Source organism: Ophidiomyces ophidiicola, assembly GCF_022830035.1.
Source record: "Ophidiomyces ophidiicola strain CBS 122913 chromosome Unknown scaffold_3, whole genome shotgun sequence".
In the NCBI taxonomy this organism is placed as follows: domain Eukaryota; kingdom Fungi; phylum Ascomycota; class Eurotiomycetes; order Onygenales; family Onygenaceae; genus Ophidiomyces; species Ophidiomyces ophidiicola.
In genome coordinates, this window is record NW_026054643.1 from 376,204 (window position 1) to 392,185 (window position 15,982).

Sequence of the window (15,982 nt, forward strand, 5' to 3'; positions counted from 1 at the left end):
TAGGAGTGAACGTTTTCAGGAGAAGTAGGGTGGTGTCTGCAAATAGTCGAATGTAGGGCAAGTATGGGGAAATTGCCTCTCAATTAAAGTATCTAGGTAGGTAGTACGATTTTATAGCGAGTAGAGTAGAACGTAAGGGGGAAAACAAGAACGTTCTTGACAATGAAGTAAATACGCCTCCAGATGGGGGCTCAGCGGGAGCCTTAGATGAGACGCCTCCTTTCACGTGATTCCAGCGTGGTGGCGCACGCTAGTATTAAACCGGCTAGATTAGTCGCTGCCCAACTTCACCAAACAACCCGAAACTCTTCACGTCGAGCATTAGGATTGCGAACTTCACTGCCATACCTTAACCCATAATGCTATTGGCTACATGAGACTTGTATCTTTGGGAAAATAAAAATTCACCTGCTGCCTTGATGCGGCTAATTGGCAATCATGGCTCCTCATCCGGGTCTTGAGGCGGATTATATCAAGGAAAAGTCCCAAGAAGAACTTCTCAGTCTTCTTGAAGGCGTAAGTTGCGACCTTCTCTGACCGCCCCACCTTGTCGCCCAATGTTTACGTTTTCTAGGTTAGAGGCAAAAAGAACCTTGTGATTAGCAAGGAGCTTGCAGGACCCCTCGGACTATTTGTCAAGTTTTCTGCCCTTCAAGAATATGGAGTCGACCGTGTTTTCTTACTTGAAAACGAGAATGTTGACTCTTCTCAACGGAATATCGTTTTCTTGGTTCATGCTGAGAAGCCCAAGCATGTAAGCACTGTAGCTGGTAAGTACGCAATGCTTGATGTTCTAATTTTGCCTTTGTCGCCCTCCCCTCTTTGTCGATATGTTATTGTTGTATATGGTTTTGAGTCAACCATTGGGACAAACAGTAGACTGCGTGGGCTCCATTATCTCCACCCTTCGTTGTCAGTCGAGTTCCCTATATCAGATCAGAGATACTATCTTTATTGCCCGTCCCTATAGCCTTCTTTCTATCCGCTTCCACTGCTTGATGGCCATCAGTATGGGCTAACATTATTGCTTAGCCCAAATTCGGAAGCTTCAGCGCAATGGCACTACTGAACATGAGTATTCAATTTTTTGGGTTCCACGGAGGACACTTGTGTCCAACCAGATCCTTGAGGATGAAGGAATTATCGGAGATGTAAACATCGCTGAGCTTCCTTTATATTTCTTCCCACTCGAGAATGACGTCCTCTCTTTAGAACTGCCGGAGTCGTTTGGTGACTTATATCTCGTATGTGCAGCTCAATCTCTATTCCACCTAGCTCTGACAGTTAGTAGCATCATGACCCTAGCTCGATCTATCTTTCAGTCAAGGCATTGATGCAACTCCAAAGAAGACATGGAATATTCCCACGTATAGTTGGAAAGGGTGATAATGCCAAGAAATTAGCAGATCAATTGCTACGCATGAGAAAAGAGGCCGATGCTGAAGAATCGTCAGAATTGTTAGATGCGTCAGGTCGGGGGCTCATGGTTAGCTCGACGATTGAAAGTTTGATCGTCATCGATCGCGATGTAGATTTTGCGACTACACTAATGACCCAACTTACTTACGAGGGGCTTGTGGATGAGTTCTTTGGTATTAAACACAACCAAGCAGAAATTGATTCAACAATAATCGGTGCAGGCATGTCGCAAAACTCATCTTCTGGTTCATCGTCTGCTGTAAAGCAATCATTGAATCGCAAGATCCAGGTGGATTCGTCTGACCAGCTTTTTAGCCAACTACGCGATGCTAATTTTGCTATCGTCGGAGGTATATTGAATAAAATCGCAAGACGCCTGGAGAGCGACTACGAGAGCCGACATGGAGCTAAGACGACATCGGAACTTCGAGAATTTGTCAATAAACTCCCGGCTTATCAGGCAGAGCATACAAGCTTGAAGACACACACAAACCTCGCAGAAGAGATCATGCGCCAAACACGGTCAGATATATTTCGACGAATACTGGAGGTCCAGCAAAATTTGGCTGCCGGCGCGGACCCTTCAACCCAACATGACTTGATCGAAGAACTTATTGCTAGGAATGTCCCTATCAATTCTGTTCTACGTCTAATGTGTATCGAATCTTGTGTCGGTGGTGGCTTTCGTCACCGAGACCTTGAGAATTTTAAGAAACAGATACTTCAGGCTTATGGTTACCAACATCTAGTAACCCTCTATGCTCTTGAAAAAATGGAACTTCTTCAATCACGATCTTCGGCTACTGCTATGATTTTACCTACTGGTAGCAGTGGAGGGGCATCAAACCTGAAAACAAACTATGGTTATCTTCGCAAAGCTCTTCGATTAATTGTCGACGAAGTCGACGAGCAAAATCCAAATGACATAGCATATGTATACAGTGGATATGCCCCATTAAGTATACGCTTAATCCAGTGTATTATCCAAAAGCCACATATCTTGGCTCTCACAAAGAGTCTACCCGCGCCAGCAGCAGCAGCATCTGCATCTGGTAGCACGCCTTCTCCTGGATGGTTAGGGTTTGAGGACATTGTCAAAAGTGCTCGTGGAGCCACATTTAATCTCGTTCAGAAAACAGAAGAAAAGGCCTCTCGCACAAAACAGACCTTAACTGGAAATGGTGGTGTCAAGACTGTGATTATCTTTTTCTTAGGTGGAATCACCTTTGCAGAAATTGCTGCATTACGTTTTATTTCCAAACAAGAAGAATCGAGAAGACGGATATTGATCTGTACAACTGGAATAGTCAACGGTAATCGGGTGATGGAAGCGGCTATTGAAACGGCAACATTAGAGCCGTCAAATCAATAGCCAGGGTTCATCATATTACGTTATTTTTCGAACTCAGTGGGTTTAACAACCAAAAACATCAGGAATATTAGACATTCAACTTGCACATCATCTTGGTTGTATTTCAGTACTGAAATTTACTGTCTAATCCAAGAAGCCTGCCTTGGTACCTGCTGGTAGTTTCCTCAAGTTTCACGAGAATCCCTGCTGAAAGGGCCCTGACGCGCTCCTCTTCAGCCGGCGTCCGCTCGAAAACGCCTTCTACCCATTCTCGTAGCTCGATTACGGACGCCGCACAGTTCGTGACAAGTCTCTCTTCAGCAGAACTGCCCGATATAATATTGATGTCCAGTACTGTTAAGAGGAGGGATAGAATTGCAGGCAGGACAATTGGCTCTGAGGCGACGGGCAAGTTGTGAAGTGTAATTAGAAGAGACAATATCTCGCGTGTGAACAAACCAACATCTGGAGAATATGGTCCAAATGTGAAAAAAAGAAGTGTGACTGTTTGTATAAAAAGACACACCAGATGCGGCTCAAGAAAGGGGTTTTGATTTCCAAAGGATCTAGTTGAGTTGGAGTTAGTATGAAGCTAAACGGATGGAGCAGCAACTCAGAATTCCATACCGCATGGTGTACATCATGACATCAAATTCCCTCAGAAGTGGTAACAGGAACGCATTTGAAAGAACTTCACGTTTATCTTTTGATAAATGTTTTTGTTTTTGTTTCAACTTCTCATCTCGATTTTGCTTCTTCTTTGTAGCCTGCGAGTAGAGAGGCTGGAGTTTCATGATGTTTGGCCCAGTCAGTGTATCTGTCGCGCTCAAAGCCAGAGGCTCTAATATTTCTTGGGTAATGCGTTTCGAAATATTCTCAAACCCCTCTTTTGAAGGGCTATAGATCGAATCAAAATGCCGGGGCAATTTTTTGGAAGGAAATAGCGGTTTAGATGGTTCGCTAAGCCCAATTGCCTTTGTATCCTCATCTCGAAATCCAGCAAGTTCCCTAGCAGACACGCCCAACGAAATAAGGATAACTGATCGATGAGCTAGAGAAAGGTCGATATTGAATAGCGCGTGCGTCATCCAATGGCCCATCTGATTCGGAAGGGCAGTTATGAGAGCGACGAGTCCTTCCAAGTGATTCTCATGAAAATTTGCTATGTCATATTTATCCTGGAGTGAAACCAAGCTCAAGGCTAGATCATTCGCATTTTCAATAATTTCCGTTCCAAACCCAGTTTTGCGGCGGATAAGATTTGGGGCTGATGCAATGGCGAGATTGTACCGTTCCGGATTCTCTGTATCCCTAAGGGCAGATACAAGGTCACGGATATATCTATGCTGGACTTAGTAAATGTCAAATAATCAAACAATTAGCCTGGTACATACACTGGAGCAGAAGGCTTCGAGCGTTGGATAAGGGTTGGATCATCTTCGGAGTCAGACGCATCTGAATCGGGCTTTTCATAGGAATATATATCTTCGTCTTCTGCACTATCAGGTACCTCCTCAATATTGATGACTCTTGATGTATTGAGTTTAGATTTTGGCTGGATATGAGCTTTCTGCACCGTATATTCCATAGATCTAGACCCTTCGGTGGGATTGAGACTTGCGCACTTGAATCCCACTAAGTCGGTAGGAGAGCCTATTTTGTCGTGCAATGTTATTAGGTTGATATACCATAAAGCATCTTGAGTTTGCATCTCATCTGATTGAAATTTCAAGGCTTTGTCAGGAGAGTCGGTCAATTTAGACAGACCCATCCCAACAGCCATGCCTAAAAATCTGGATCGGGGAAGGGATGCTCCAATTCGATGAGTTATTGCAGAAAGATAGGTGCCCGATTTTGTAAAAGTAGCCAATTCTGCAGCATTACATCGGTGCAAATATCCGGCGATAAGTAAAATGATCTGAGAGTTGGCTATATTGGAGCGATTGGTGAGTTTGGGAAAATCCATGGAGTACGGAAGCTCACCTTCTTGGGCCTTCAAAGGAGCATGCTTAATGTAGAGTTCGTCTCCAAAAAATATGGTAGCTTTGTTAAGAATATCAGATAAGACATCTAAAGGCATATGATTAGTTCAGTGGTATTGCACTAGGGTAGATGTAATATACCATCTCTGGATGCAAATATTGAAACTAGAGCACGGCGCATCATGATGCCCCGAATATTACTGTCAACGCCTTTAACAAGGCACTGGATAAGGTGCGCAGAAAGAGCAGGTAACAAATCAATGATCAACGCTACAATTGCAGCGACACCCCCTACAGCACGACCTGTATGGGTATCGGCAAGTAAAATAGAGTCACATTTAGAAGCACTTGAAAGATAACTGTTTTCCAGGCTATGCAATATGGACCCAAAAATTCGTTTCTGAGAGTGGGCATCTAGTAGACCCATAAGGGTCCTGAACTCATCTGCTCGAGTGTCGGGTCGCAATAAGAATTCAGAATACAAAGCGTTCGAGAGGTCATCTATCTGCAAAATTAGTGGTAAAATCAACGGTTTATCCTTATAAAAAAAATACTTACGTAGATATCCAAGACTCGAAGCACGTTGAGTAAATTTTCCCAGGCTTCTCCATGCTTCTGTATCACTGTTATCTAAGCTTAATGCCATAGACACGATGGAGTGGCCAAGCCACGAAGCATAGGTTTTGCCGTCTCCAATCCATCTGATGGAGCTAAGGCTATCCAGATCATTAATTGCGTCCAAAGTCTCGGCTGCAGTGGATAATACCCTGCTAGAAGCAAGGAAAACCATCAGCTGTGACCAGGCAAGTTGTCTCTTCGCAAGATGATCAACTCGAGCTATCTGCTGGTATATTCTAAACAATAGGCCTGGGGTATGTAGAACATTTGATAAGGCCGAAAGATTATCACGAAGCACAATGTGCCTTGACGCCTTCTCGCCTTCACGTAGGCCTGAAAGTTGATCAAGAAGCGTGCGAAGATTAGCGATCAAAGCCCCAATTCCGCCAACAGAAGTTAAGCATCTCAGTACTACTGCTTTAGCAGTTCTTGCTCTTCTAGATTTGGTGGACGATTTGTACTCTTTCTCGATAGCTGCCCAGCGGTGATTAATTGCTAAAGACACTAAGCTATTCACAATAGAAACGGTGGGTGGTTCCGGGACGGTAATGTCAAATCTGTTTTTCGATACCTGGGTGGGGTCAAGAAAATTCAATGCAGAAAGAAATTGAATTTCTGATGGCTCAGAAGTGAGCACCCGAAGGGCTTCCTCGGGTGTATCAATGGTGCATCTTTCATCTGACGATGTGGTGGATGTGTTTGCATCTCCTGAAATGGTCCCTAAGAGATCAGCATCACGGTGCCCTAAATCCACAGTCTTGACAGCTGTCAAGAGACTATCCATCATAGAAGACCCTATGTAATTAAGTTAATGGGTGTTTTGACATTCGTAATACTGCTCTTGGATTTTTATAAGGGCCGGATCAATGCAAACAGCACAAACTATGCAAACAGTTTGGATCCAATAGTACTCCATGCCACTGAACGAGGGGAATCAACACCAACGCGATGGCCTTATATTACAGAATAGACATTGATCCTGTCTCATTCTTATATTTAATTACTGTTACGGGAACCATAACGACATCACTACATGCAGAACTTTACTCAACGATTTACATTCCCACACCCCAGCAACAACTGGTAGACATTCCCCGTTCACCGTATCATTGATATCAGTACACCTGACGAGTGCACAGATCTAGTTTATTGCTCGTTTGACTTTTTCTCCGGAGCTAAAGAATTCGAATTTTGTGTATTCCCGTTTCTCCACTTCTTATTTCACAGCCTGTCTTGCAATTCCCCGCACTTAACGGCCTCAGAAGATGTCTTGGGAAGCTCCTCAGCCTACCAACCCGGGTCAAGATCGATGGTATGTCAAGGCATCTAAACAGTACAGTTAGCTTACTAAACCTCTATATAGGAAGTATCTCCACAGAATACTTACCCGCCGAGGTCCTTTCAGCGATGAAGATTGGATACCGGGACAAGAGACAATATCGGCGCTTAGAGGATCCAAAGTTCTGTATGTCTGCAAATGCAAAACTCAACTTTCCCACTATATCTAAGCTGACAAGTATTATAGTGTGATGTAAGCTACTCTACGCTGATCTTGTTTTCTTTGCTGATAAAGCTAGAGGCGCTGGCGGCTTAGGGTGTGAGATTCTCAAGAACTTAGCTTTGTCGGGTTTTAAGGATATCCATGTCATTGACATGGGTAAGTTATTCATGTCTATGACCCTGCGGTTTACCAACCTCATATAGATACAATTGATATTTCAAACCTGAACCGACAGTTTCTTTTCCGCCAAGCCGACGTTGGGAAACCTAAGGCAGAAGTGGCTGCTGCCTTTGTTGAGAGGAGAGTGAAAGGCGTCAAGATCACGCCTTATGTAGGAAAGATTCAAGACAAAGATGAGGATTACTACATGCAGTTTAAACTGGTAGTATGTGGACTTGATAGTATTGAAGCTCGTCGTTGGATCAACGCTACCCTGGTGGGTATGGTAGACTCTGAGAATCCTGAGAGCTTAAAACCGCTTATTGATGGTGGTACAGAGGGTACGATATTTTTGATTCCCAGACTTTGAGCGTTCTGATCTGATACATAGCACAGGATTTAAAGGGCAGGCAAGAGTCATTCTCCCAACCCTCACGTCCTGCATCGAGTGCCAGCTTGACATGCATGCACCTAGGGCCGCCGTTCCCCTCTGTACTATTGCGACCATTCCGCGCCAACCACAGCATTGCATCGAATGGGCACACCAAATTGCTTGGGGCGAGCAAAGAAAAGGCGATGATTTTGATGGCGATGATTTGGAACATGTTACTTGGATTTACCATAGTGCCCTCCAGCGTGCCGAGAAGTTCTCAATTCCCGGTGTAACGTTTTCAATGGCTCAGGGTGTTGTGAAGAATATCATCCCTGCTATCGCTTCTACAAACGCTGTCGTTGCTGCAGCATGCACTTCGGAAGCACTTAAAATAGCAACTTCATGCAATCCGTTCTTAGAGAACTACATGATGTATGCAGGGGAAGCAGGTGTCTACACATACACTTTTGCCTCGGAACAGAAACCAGATTGTCCCGTCTGTGGAAACTTAGCTAAAAAGGTCATTGTGGATCCCGAGGCAACACTCCGTGAATTTGTCGAGTCCTTGGGCGAGCGAGCTGAAGCACAACTAAAGTCTCCAAGTTTACGAACTGAAGAAAAGACTCTATACCAGCGTTTCCCGCCGCAACTCGAAGAGCAAACCCGGCCAAACTTAGACCGGAAGATGAGAGAGCTTGTTGTCGATGGGGAGGAAGTTGCTGTCAGCGACTCGGCTTTCTCTATTGACTTTCGATTCAAAATCACATTCAAATAAACGATACCTTGCGTTATGGTAGCCGCAAAGTTAAGTATGCTTATCACGTAATGTTCTAGATAAAAACCAGGTTTTATAAATCAATGAGAAATCATAATATGCGTAAGTACATTTTAATATTCACCACCGTAAAAACTCCAAAGCCACAGCGCTCCACTCCTCCTATATCGAAAACGCCGGAATGCATGGTAATAATATAATGATATTTATGCCTTCACCTTTTCTGTCGTATCGGCGAGCGTTGCGACGCTTCGTTTCAGCCTAGCACACTTAAGCTTTAGGACCTTCACGCTTTCGAGAAACAAGAGATCACTATTGAACTGTCCAACACTCTCTACGTTGAAGATGAAATGGTCTCGAACTCGACCAAGCTTGACCTTATCTTTGAACTCATCATGTCGCAAACACTCCCTGCTAACTGTGTCGTTAAATGGGTCCACGACCACAGCTTTCTTTTGGCCTTCGTTCCCTTCGTATCCACTCCCAATCCGTGAGGCCTCCTCTGCAGTGACTTTCTCAATCCCGATAACCCCTTTTGGGAAGCAGTTTGCGAATTTTACTGCGTCATTGCCAAGTATGGGGCGGCGGATATCGATATGTGGAAGAAGTCGATATGATGCGGTTGCTACAGGCGAAAATTTGGCATGATCCTGCCCAATGCCCTTAATGCAGTGGAGTTCCATATCGATCTTCTGCCCAGGTCGTAGCTTCGCGAGCAAAATGTCTGGGTTGGCGGGCTGAACCACGCCCTCCGGCCCTGTGAAATATGATCCCTGACGTCCGACAGGTTCAAACACTAGGTCCTTTGCATACACATGCGCATTGTGGTAAAGCTTTGTAGGATCATCTTCGCCTGGCCGAGCGTCTGTGTTCTTGCTGCATTCTAATTTGAGCTTTAAAACAATGGTATTAGAATCGCCTGCGACTTGGTCACTAGCCGATTCACCATCTTTAGGTGCGGGAAACCACTCCATCCAGTTTATTCCTTCAAGCGAGCCCTTGAGTGGAACGAGGCCTAATCTATGAGCAAGAACTTCGTCGTGGATCACGGAAGTGTTGTTGTGGATGTAGACGTTTTCAATAGCAAGGGATGGGATTTCGGCAATGAGGATACGGCGAAAAGCGTTGGCAATTGCGGCATCGACTCCGATGAGAGAAAACGAGGCGTCAAGTGGATCATTTTTATGGAATATCACTTTCAGATTCTAGTAAGGGACCGATGAGCAAAGCTGGTGGTGAATATCTAAGAGGCAGTATTACCTCTCGAAACTTATCAATAGACCAAGCATGATTTTCGCCAGCCCAGTGCCCTGGAAAATCGGTAGCGGAAATATGGGTGACCGTTTCCGGGTTGATGCCAATAATCTACGTGCTTCCGTTAGATAAATCCAACAAGGCACTGGCAAAATACAGCTTACTTTTCTCTTGCGAATTTCCTCCGGCCCAGCAACAGCAATACGGGGTGCCATGGCCTTCCTGCTATGTAATCTCGCCTGGAACAAGTTGATGAGTGTTGGTGATGAACTCTCAGTCCGCGCAAAAGATTATTTAGAGATTCTTTCCGCCAATAAAATAAACGCTTCGTAACAAACGCGCTAGACCTGAAATGAACTAGCCGAATCAAATGGAGCTTGTTCGCCATGGCCAATCACACAGCGCGGAATGGATCGCTAATCAAATAGTCACGTGATGTAGTTCAGCAACATCTCGGGTTCGCTTTGGACGGGCAGAACAACGAGTGAAGCCCAATTCCTTCTGCTTGTCGCAGATATCTTTTTTGTTGCGTGGAGGCTTTAGGCACGGTCGTTTAGAGCTGTGCCCGAACTTCTACCTGCCAACCATGGCCTCTACGCTCACATTTTTTGCGCGACATGCGCCGAAAAGGCTGTGTCTTTCCAGTTCGATACCCAACAGAGCCGCCCGCCTCAGTATACCTAGATACCTTTCCAATTCTACCGCCCGCAGACAATATGAGGAATCGTCCTATCAAGCCACCCGATTAATCCCAACCGGTCCCGAATTTCAAACGACACCCCAAGGCTCGGTAGGCGAATCTTCAGGCCTTGAGTCTGACGCTGGACACAACCGAAAGATTCGCCATTATACAGTGAATTTTGGCCCACAGCATCCTGCTGCCCACGGAGTGCTACGCTTGATTTTAGAACTCAATGGCGAGGAGATCGTGCGCGCTGATCCACATGTCGGACTTTTGCATCGTGGCACAGAGAAATTGATCGAATACAAGACATATATCCAGGCACTTCCATATTTCGACCGTTTGGACTACGTTTCCATGATGACAAATGAACAATGCTATTCGTTAGCGGTAGAAAAGTTGCTGAATATAGAAATCCCGGAGAGAGCAAAATGGATTAGAACGTTGTTTGGTGAAATCACCAGAATTCTTAACCACCTAATGTCTGTCTTGTCACACGCAATGGACGTGGGTGCTTTGACTCCATTTTTGTGGGGCTTTGAGGAGCGTGAAAAGCTGATGGTTTGGCGCCTATCTCCCCTGCGTCACTTAGTCAATGCTAACGCTTTTATCTTTTGCCCTGTAGGAATTTTACGAACGGGTTTCAGGTGCTCGTCTGCACGCGGCTTATGTTCGACCTGGAGGCGTTCATCAAGATATTCCACTCGGCCTTCTTGACGATATTTACCAATGGGCAACTCAATTTGGCGATCGTATCGATGAGACGGAAGAACTGCTCACAGACAACCGAATCTGGAAAGCCAGAACACAAGGGATTGGTGTTGTTTCTGCAGCTGATGCCCTCAATTTCGGGTTCACGGGTGTCATGCTTCGAGGGTCTGGTGTTCCGTGGGATATTCGCAAGTCTCAACCATATGATGCATACGACCAGGTTGAGTTTGACGTTCCAGTTGGAGTAAATGGCGACTGCTACGACCGTTATTTGTGCCGAATGGAAGAATTCCGTCAATCGCTTCGCATTATCCTCCAATGTCTAAACAAAATGCCAGCCGGCCCGGTTAGAGTGGAAGACTACAAGATAAACCCGCCCCCCCGTGCAGCTATGAAAGAGAACATGGAGGCTTTAATTCATCACTTCTTACTTTTTACCAAGGGTTACACTGTTCCACCTGGAGAGACATATTCCGCAATCGAAGCTCCAAAGGGAGAGATGGGTGTGTATCTTGTCAGCGATGGCAGCGAAAGGCCATACAGATGCAAGATTCGCGCTCCAGGGTTCGCTCATCTTGGTTGTTTTGACCAAATTTCTCGAGGACACCTTCTTGCCGACGCCGTCGCGATCATCGGTAAGCCCATAACAATCAAAATATCTCTCTGCTAAATATGCTAATTCATGATCTTTTAGGTACCATGGATCTTGTGTTCGGAGAGGTTGACAGATAGTCCGACCCCATTACGCCGAAATGTTGCTAAGTTGAAACTTTCAGTACATACCCCTTTCTTTTCAATGAAGCACCCGGTGCGAACACATGCGCAAGAAAGCACCTTAAGTTTCCTACAACGACTACCTTACTGTACCCTCAAGATGTTACAATATATGCTCATCCTTTGATTTCTTTTGTTTTCTAGATCTCCTGGGGTTCATTCTTCATCGGTATGTTAAAATGGAAGCTGAAAATCCAGCCACCGCTCATTTATGGACATGGTACTCCGTACATACATATGCCAAGTCGGAAGAAGTTTCCAGTAGTAGCAAAACTAGTTGGCACACTGAAGTAATATGAACAGAAAATATACTCTTCATGGCTCACCATAATACTGGAGCATATGAAAATCATCTAAATCTAGGGTGTTTTTGGCATTCAAAAACTTACATGTAAAAATATGGCAGGGGTATCCTGTGGGCTGAATCTGCACTTTGTGGCTTAGCCAGATGAGATCAAACATCATTATCATGATAACGGAATGAAATATCCCGCGGTCTTGGAACAGCTTGTTGGCCAAACACCCCGTCATCAGGTGGCCGTTCATTCTTTGTGTTGCCTGTGAGTATACTCTGAATGCTCACACACACGCTTTCCACGGTCTGAACGGGCGACCAACCTGCAGAACCAAGTAGGTCAAGGCATATGATCCCGTTGCTGTAGACGTGAGGGTGCATTGGGATAGGGCGTGGAGTCGGAGAGGTAGGGGGAAGGTTAATGAAAACGACTTCGGGGGCTTCTGTATTGACGAAAAGGATAAATATGGCGCCTTGGGAAGGGGCTACAATGAGGGCGGGCCGTACCTATTGGATAGCCTTTAGAGAATGTGAACTTCAGTCGATAGGTTTCATTTCGATACATAGGGTTAGAATCCAAGACTTGAAGGTCCATTTGCCATTCGGAGAAGTTGTCCGCATTGACTATTGTTATTCCAGGGGGGAGAGAGGATTGCATCTGCAGAGCGGAGGATTGCGTTAGGGAACAGTATTGATAGATAAACGATGATTAGGCTGAACTGCAGGTTGGCAATGATACCTTGAGCAGCTCCTGCATCCTTGTTAGCCGCGGTTCAATAGGACGGATCCACGTCGTATACCTTTCCTAAGCGCTTACTTGCAAACATGATGGCCACAAAGCAAGCCGTGGGATTGCCGGGCACGAACTAAATGGTCCGGGGGTATTGAAACAAGAAGAAGTGCGGGCTGGTTGCTCTAAGAATAGGAGCAGATGTTCCAGGGGGAAGGATCAACTGTGGCGCATTGCGAAGCGAAGTGAGGCAGAAACGAGAGCTCTCGGGTTGCAGGTTCATCCAGCGATCTTTGCGCAGGGCAGCATGTTTATCACGGGAAGAAGATGACGCGGGCTTGGCTCTGTGGCTGAGAAGACAGGCTTGGGTGCGCTAGGCCCAATACGGCTACGGCACAGCACTAGCCACAGGAAGTAAGTTTTGACGCGGGCGATATCAGCCCATGGCTGAGCAGAGCCCAGACGAGCTGCATTTGGAGATCCACGATGCGTGCCAGATGCCCGTGTGAAATAGGTGGCAGCATGGGTGTTGCGAACAGAGCTCCAGCGCCATCGCCAACGTCAGAGCGAGATTGGGACAGTGTTAGGTGATTGGTAGCCACCAATGACGGCGGGCTGGGGAGCTCCTGGTCTAGATTGCCACAGCCACAAAGCCGTTGCTGAATGGGCCGGCGGTGTCAGAGCAACACGAGACTGCGTAGATACGGGGTACGGAGTACACTCACTACCTAGTTATGGGGTACGGGTGCCGTCTGTGGTATACTGGGAGCAGATATAGCATCCCACGCACGGGCAGCGCGCGGTGAAGCTGCTTGCACAGAACAGCGTGCGCCTCGGAGCCAGGCCCACCGAGCAGTGCTGTTCCCCGCCTCCCGCATTTTGGGCTTTTGTTGTGTCGCCGGCCTGGCGCTGCGTAGCAAGAGTTAGAGTTCAGGAGGATTTGAGGCTGAGCCAGGATGGCCGTGGTACTTTGGACCCCACCCAACTTCGCTGCCGTCGCAAGTACTCTTTAGGCCCCGCGTCCGCCTCCTGCTCGGCCTCGCCTCTCCTCTTCACCAACCTCAAGTCGCCAGCGGTATCCCTTCCTCTGTAGCTTGAGGAAGCAATACGCTTCCTGCACCCCCTGACCCCCGTAAGTAGTTATATGTGCCTATCTGCCACTCTGCTTTGCGAGTCTAGAATCCGCGAGTTTACTGCGGGGTTCCCTCTCTGTCTTCTCCGTATTTGCGACCTTGCGCACTGGTTGCTCACTCCACACAGCTAACAATACTCCAACCCAAAGCTGGCATTCTTTTCTTCGGGCCTTTTCCCAATCGCATTCCGCTGAGTACACATTTGGTACCTGTTCTTTCACCCTACGGCATTCTCCTGTCTCGTTAGTCCCCGATCAGCAGCCCAACACGCGAGCCAGCTGCCTTTTTCACTTCACTTTATTATATTGCCTATCCTCGAAGAACGTCTCTGACAGACATCGATCACCATGAGTTGTAAGTCGAGTCCTTCTTGCGCCGTCCTCTATCGCCCATTTACGTTCCCCTTATCTCTTTCCACACCCTTGCACGCTTCTTTTAACCCCTGTTCGAAACGTCCAATCCCCGTCCGCATGTGCGTATGGGCGCCCCGCGCTCTGAACCTATTGGCACTTCTGAAGTCACACGGAAGCTTGATGGCTCACAAGGCTGACATTTAAAATCTACTCCTCCCAGTTGTAACGATGTTTAACAAGCTGCAAGGCCAGCCAGACAGCTACGATAAGAAGTACGAATTATCTGTTTTCTGAATCCTATGGAGGTTTCATCGCTTACCGGCCTCAGGGTGCAGTACAAATTTGGGAGGACTCTGGGTGCGGGGACATATGGAATCGTTCGTGAAGCAGATGGCCCGAACGGCAAAGTCGCGATCAAGATCATACTCAAGAAAAATGTGAGGGGTAACGAACAGATGGTCTATGATGAGTTGGACATGCTGCAACGCCTGCACCACCCTCACATTGTTCAATTCCATGATTGGTTCGAATCGAGGGTACGTCAGCTATTCCTATGAGGCTATGAATTTTGAATGCTGACTTTCCTAGGATAAATATTATATTGTGACGCAGCTTGCTACTGGAGGAGAATTATTTGACAGAATTTGTGAATATGGAAAATTTACCGAAAAGGACGCTTCTCAGACGATCTTGCAAGTGCTAGGTGCTGTGGATTATTTGCATGAGCGGAACGTTGTCCACCGCGGTGAGTCTCTATTTGGACCAAAGGTCATTTCATGATGTCGCTAAACTCTGGATAGATTTGAAACCAGAAAATCTGCTCTACCTCACCCGCTCTCAGGACTCACAGCTAGTGCTAGCGGATTTTGGTATTGCCAAAATGCTTGATAGCGCGACTGATGTCCTTACCACCATGGCAGGATCATTCGGCTATGCTGCCCCAGAAGTCATGTTGAAGCAAGGCCACGGAAAGGCGGTTGACATGTGGTCCCTTGGTGTCATTACTTATACACTGCTTTGCGGTTACTCTCCGTTCCGTTCTGAGAACCTCCAGGACTTAATTGATGAGTGTCGAAACGGAAATGTCGTCTTCCATGAGCGATATTGGAGGGATGTTTCCAAAGATGCTAAAGAGTTTATTTTGGCCCTTCTCCAGCCGGATCCTACGAAGCGAGCAACAAGCACGGAAGCACTCGAGCACCGCTGGCTTAAGGGAGAGACCGCCACAGATCACAATCTGTTGCCAGAGCTCAAGGCATACATGGCTAAGGCTCGTCTAAAGCGGGGCATCGAGATTGTCAAGTTGGCAAACCGTATCGAAGCACTCAAAATGCAGGAAGAAGATGATGAGGACATCCCAAGCGCAGTTCCTCAGGATGCTGACGCCGCGTCCAAGACTGCTCCAGCGGACTCAACCTCTCCTAAACCATCCAGCACTGCAGCTCCACCATCAGGCAAATTGCGCAGCCTCAGCAAAGCCGCGAAGAGTGCAATCTTCCGGGAAGTCGTCCTTGCAAAGGTCCGCGAGGCCAAGAATCAAGAACAGCACGAAAAGGTCGAGAGGGAAACATTGGAAAGGGTTGAGAAGGAAAAGCAAAAATAGGAGCTTTTGGCGTTTCTGGTATATGAACTGATACCCTTGCGACTTGCGAAAAAAGGTTTAGGAGTGTGGTACTTGGATCAAGATTTCTTGCCTCCTTCCTACCTGTATTTGAAGTCTTTTATTATTGGAAATTTATTGGATTTGTTTGATATCGGTTGATTTTCCCAATTTGTTTTAGTTCCAACTTTTATATCTAGCTGTTGACACATATTACCCTTCCACCCGGAATATTTTCTGTTTGAAATATGCGGGTAATGGGATATATGAGG

At 46.4% G+C, this 15,982-nt stretch overlaps 7 protein-coding genes across 7 annotated transcripts; 4 read left to right on the plus strand and 3 right to left on the minus strand.

Annotated features, from left to right (window-relative positions):
• Positions 1-438: 438 nt before the first annotated feature.
• Positions 439-2,791, plus strand: VPS33 (Vacuolar protein-sorting-associated protein 33; the record flags this gene model as incomplete). Its single annotated transcript, XM_049250264.1, has 4 exons — positions 439-516; positions 575-770; positions 1,033-1,244; positions 1,292-2,791. 4 exons carry the CDS (start codon positions 439-441, stop codon positions 2,789-2,791), a joined length of 1,986 nt encoding a protein of 661 aa, XP_049110624.1.
• A 103-nt stretch (positions 2,792-2,894) lies between these two features.
• Positions 2,895-6,154, minus strand: TEL2 (telomere binding protein; the record flags this gene model as incomplete). Its single annotated transcript, XM_049250265.1, has 5 exons — positions 2,895-3,336; positions 3,398-4,111; positions 4,165-4,699; positions 4,754-4,840; positions 4,894-6,154. The coding sequence occupies 5 exons, from the start codon at positions 6,152-6,154 to the stop codon at positions 2,895-2,897; spliced, it is 3,039 nt and encodes a 1,012-aa protein (XP_049110625.1).
• Positions 6,155-6,635: 481 nt separating this feature from the next.
• On the plus strand, positions 6,636-8,178 carry uba3 (NEDD8 activating enzyme; the record flags this gene model as incomplete). Its single annotated transcript, XM_049250266.1, has 6 exons — positions 6,636-6,682; positions 6,734-6,835; positions 6,896-6,901; positions 6,948-7,027; positions 7,075-7,371; positions 7,427-8,178. The coding sequence occupies 6 exons, from the start codon at positions 6,636-6,638 to the stop codon at positions 8,176-8,178; spliced, it is 1,284 nt and encodes a 427-aa protein (XP_049110626.1).
• A 206-nt stretch (positions 8,179-8,384) lies between these two features.
• On the minus strand, positions 8,385-9,647 carry RPC40 (DNA-directed RNA polymerase core subunit rpc40; the record flags this gene model as incomplete). Its single annotated transcript, XM_049250267.1, has 3 exons — positions 8,385-9,383; positions 9,439-9,543; positions 9,597-9,647. 3 exons carry the CDS (start codon positions 9,645-9,647, stop codon positions 8,385-8,387), a joined length of 1,155 nt encoding a protein of 384 aa, XP_049110627.1.
• Positions 9,648-10,018: 371 nt separating this feature from the next.
• NdufS2 (ndufs2, NADH ubiquinone oxidoreductase 49 kd subunit) lies at positions 10,019-11,557 on the plus strand (the record flags this gene model as incomplete). Its single annotated transcript, XM_049250268.1, has 3 exons — positions 10,019-10,675; positions 10,740-11,460; positions 11,520-11,557. The coding sequence occupies 3 exons, from the start codon at positions 10,019-10,021 to the stop codon at positions 11,555-11,557; spliced, it is 1,416 nt and encodes a 471-aa protein (XP_049110628.1).
• A 496-nt stretch (positions 11,558-12,053) lies between these two features.
• LOZ57_001177 (uncharacterized protein) lies at positions 12,054-12,721 on the minus strand (the record flags this gene model as incomplete). The annotated part of the gene is made up of 4 exons (XM_049250269.1): positions 12,054-12,337; positions 12,402-12,552; positions 12,634-12,645; positions 12,695-12,721. 4 exons carry the CDS (start codon positions 12,719-12,721, stop codon positions 12,054-12,056), a joined length of 474 nt encoding a protein of 157 aa, XP_049110629.1.
• Positions 12,722-14,338: 1,617 nt separating this feature from the next.
• Positions 14,339-15,713, plus strand: CMK2 (Calmodulin-dependent protein kinase cmk2; the record flags this gene model as incomplete). The annotated part of the gene is made up of 4 exons (XM_049250270.1): positions 14,339-14,382; positions 14,439-14,646; positions 14,699-14,855; positions 14,911-15,713. The coding sequence occupies 4 exons, from the start codon at positions 14,339-14,341 to the stop codon at positions 15,711-15,713; spliced, it is 1,212 nt and encodes a 403-aa protein (XP_049110630.1).
• Positions 15,714-15,982: the final 269 nt, after the last annotated feature.